Consider the following 2806-nt stretch of genomic DNA (forward strand, 5'->3'; position numbering starts at 1 on the left):
CGCGCAACCAGCCAGTTGGAGCAGTTTCAAAGAGACGGTCAATAAAAGTAAATTGGAGAAGGCTTACCATTCCTTAAACTGATGTAGCCAAATAGTCAAAATGACTCCTTGAAGCGTGCTCTCGAAGCTCTCCAATCATGCACGGGGTGTATGGAATAATCCGTACATGCCATTTGTGTGTGCAAGGTAGTAATCACTTGGGCGGATGTCACCTAGATACTGAACCTTTAAGGTTTTCAAATGATAAGCCACTACTTTAAATGAGAAACCCAAGAAAATAACCTCGTTGTAGGGGTGAAAGTCAAGGAAGTCGACGTGCCTAAAGAAGCCTCCCCTACCATATTTAAGATCCAAAATGTTATCATTGTTAGAGCTTCTTATCTATTTTTATTCCGCCGGTTGTGGCTATCCCGTTTCATGTTTTTCTTGCTCTTTGTGAGGCTTTGCACCTTTTTGAGACCTGGAGACTTTGTTGAATCTTTTGCTTATTAATGAGATGATCGCATGCATCGGTCTGATGCGAAGGCCGGGGGACAACCTCCTTTTCGAAAAAAAATATACTAAGATCGATGTATTACCTCACGACAAACACACCTCGGCAATGAACATAAAGTGATCCTCGCCAATACACACTATATCGTCACCTTGGACCGCCCGAGCACGGCATCATAGGATCTAGTCGCGCATTAGCCACTGTCCCCATGGCCTCGCCTTGGCGGAGAAAAGACTTATCGTGCCATTGCCTTGTACTAGATGAGAATACATCTAACAGCCACGAGGATGGTGGCCATTCCATGGAATCTTGTGCAGGATCCACGGGTACATATGGGATCGAAAACACCTCATAGTGGGGTGAGACTGCAGGGTCGAACACAAGGTATGGGTCCATCTAAAGTAAGATAGCTGATGTCCTATGACCCAAGTTGCCCAGCCCTGAACTGACGGAGCCTGAATTACTCTTGCATTTGATCGCACCGGGTGTACATGCAACGACTTTTCTGTGCCCGGAAAAAAAACAGCTGCATCTAGGATCTAGCTATATACATGTGCACTTCACGCCTTCTTGGCGCCGGCGGCCTTGGCGAGCAGCGCCCTGGTGATCTCGACGCACAAGCCGGCGTTCCTGACGGCGAAGTCGTGGTACTCGTCGGAGAACACCACCTGCTCCGCGTGCTCCACCACCGTGCCCATGGCGCGCTCCTTCAGCGCGCCGCCCGAGCTGACACGATCGGCCACCTCCAGCGTCCGCAACGCATTCCCAGGATCCATCGCCGCAACCAGCCGCGCCTCACACGCCCGCCCCAGGAACGGCACGTCGTACTTGTCTGCCGCAACCAGGAGCGCGTGCAGCCGTCGCTCCGACGCCGATGTCGCCGTCGCCGCCGCAGCCGCGTCGAGGGTCCCGGTGTATAAGAAGGCCAGGAAGAGGGAGAGCTCGTCGTGGGCTAGCTCCGGGAGGGAGACGCAGCCGCCGGCGGGGGCCGCCTTGCACTCGTCGGAGCACAGCATGTGCTGGAACACCTCCGACCTCGCCGCCTGCACGCAATGCACGGCCGGGGTTAATTATTCGTTTATTCATCAGCGGGCCTAAACCCCAAAGGGCCGGCGGTGATGATGGACATAAAGGAAGGCGGCTCACCAGGATGGCCTTGTGGGCCGGGATCGGCGGCCCATTTCCTGGTTTGACGACTATGTCGGTGTGGGCTCCCTCCACCCAGGCCGCCCCGAAGCCCTGCTCGAGGAACCCAGCCCGCTGGTTCGCCGCCTCCTCCCTGTCTCTCATCTCCTTCATCTGCTCCCATGCTTCTCTCATCCCCTGCTTCAACATCACAAAGAAAGAAAATTTAGGGTAATGACTTCCCGGCGTTACTGATTACGCATTTTAAAACTTTAACTGAACATTAGAAGCGTCAATCATGAGAGTGGCGTCAAGTGTCATTCTCACCGACCAAACTTTTCTGTTCAGACATGCATGCAATTCTGTGACGGAGACATGCGGCTCGCCGGTCGGTAAGATAGTACTGGCGGTGACGGCAGAGCAAACAAACCACGATGGACGAACTAATTAAGGCGCCCGTCGCATGCAGATGCAGGTCTTTCGTGTTTCTATGGAAACGATATTTCGCCATAGGACATCAGCTTAAGTATCTTGCTTGCTTACATGCAGAGCTCCATCACAGTTCGTGACAGCTTAAGTACACACGATTGATATGCAACATTGGAGACCATGAGGATTAATAAATTTGAGAGTTCTTGCCTTGGTGGAGCTGTCTCTGTGCTTGATCAATCCGCGGGGGGTCACCAAGCCACGCTCGTCCTGGCCGTCACCGGCGGCGTGATCGCCGTCGTTGAGGAAGGCGATGATGGCCTTGGAGCCTTCGTAGCACGGGGAGCATATGGTGTTCCTCGGAGGCCTGTAGATGGCGGCCATGGGGCCGCAGATGCAGCAGTCCATGCTTCGTTCTCCTTGGCAATGGTGGTGGTGGTGGTCGTGGTGGTGGCAGCAAGGTCGCCATTGCCGTGCGCTGCGTGAGGATATAAAGATGTCCGGGAGAAGGGAGGGAGGAGGATGGTGTGTTGCTTGCTTCTATATTTCTTTTCAAGGACTAGTATTTTTGGTGGTTGCTAGCCGACTAAAGCAACCACAAGCAGTACGTGGAACTAATTAATTAAAAATTCTCCTCCACTGTATTCTTCTAGGCTTAATTCTCATAACGAATGTACTCCAAAAGATAAAGACGTGTGAGGAATTTATCAATGTAGTTGCTGCATGGACATTGTCCACACACACTGACCTGCCATTTTC

General features: G+C 52.4%; 1 protein-coding gene across 1 annotated transcript; it reads right to left on the bottom strand.

Moving 5' to 3' along the window:
* Positions 1–726: 726 nt before the first annotated feature.
* LOC119286302 (BTB/POZ domain-containing protein At3g56230-like) lies at positions 727–2561 on the bottom strand. The gene is made up of 3 exons (XM_037565681.1): positions 2258–2561; positions 1640–1816; positions 727–1536 (listed from the first exon to the last, which is right to left on the bottom strand). The coding sequence occupies exons 1-3, from the start codon at positions 2453–2455 to the stop codon at positions 1054–1056; spliced, it is 858 nt and encodes a 285-aa protein (XP_037421578.1). The 5' UTR covers positions 2456–2561; the 3' UTR covers positions 727–1053.
* Positions 2562–2806: the final 245 nt, after the last annotated feature.

Source organism: Triticum dicoccoides, chromosome 4A (genome assembly GCF_002162155.2).
Source record: "Triticum dicoccoides isolate Atlit2015 ecotype Zavitan chromosome 4A, WEW_v2.0, whole genome shotgun sequence".
In the NCBI taxonomy this organism is placed as follows: Eukaryota; Viridiplantae; Streptophyta; class Magnoliopsida; order Poales; family Poaceae; genus Triticum; species Triticum dicoccoides.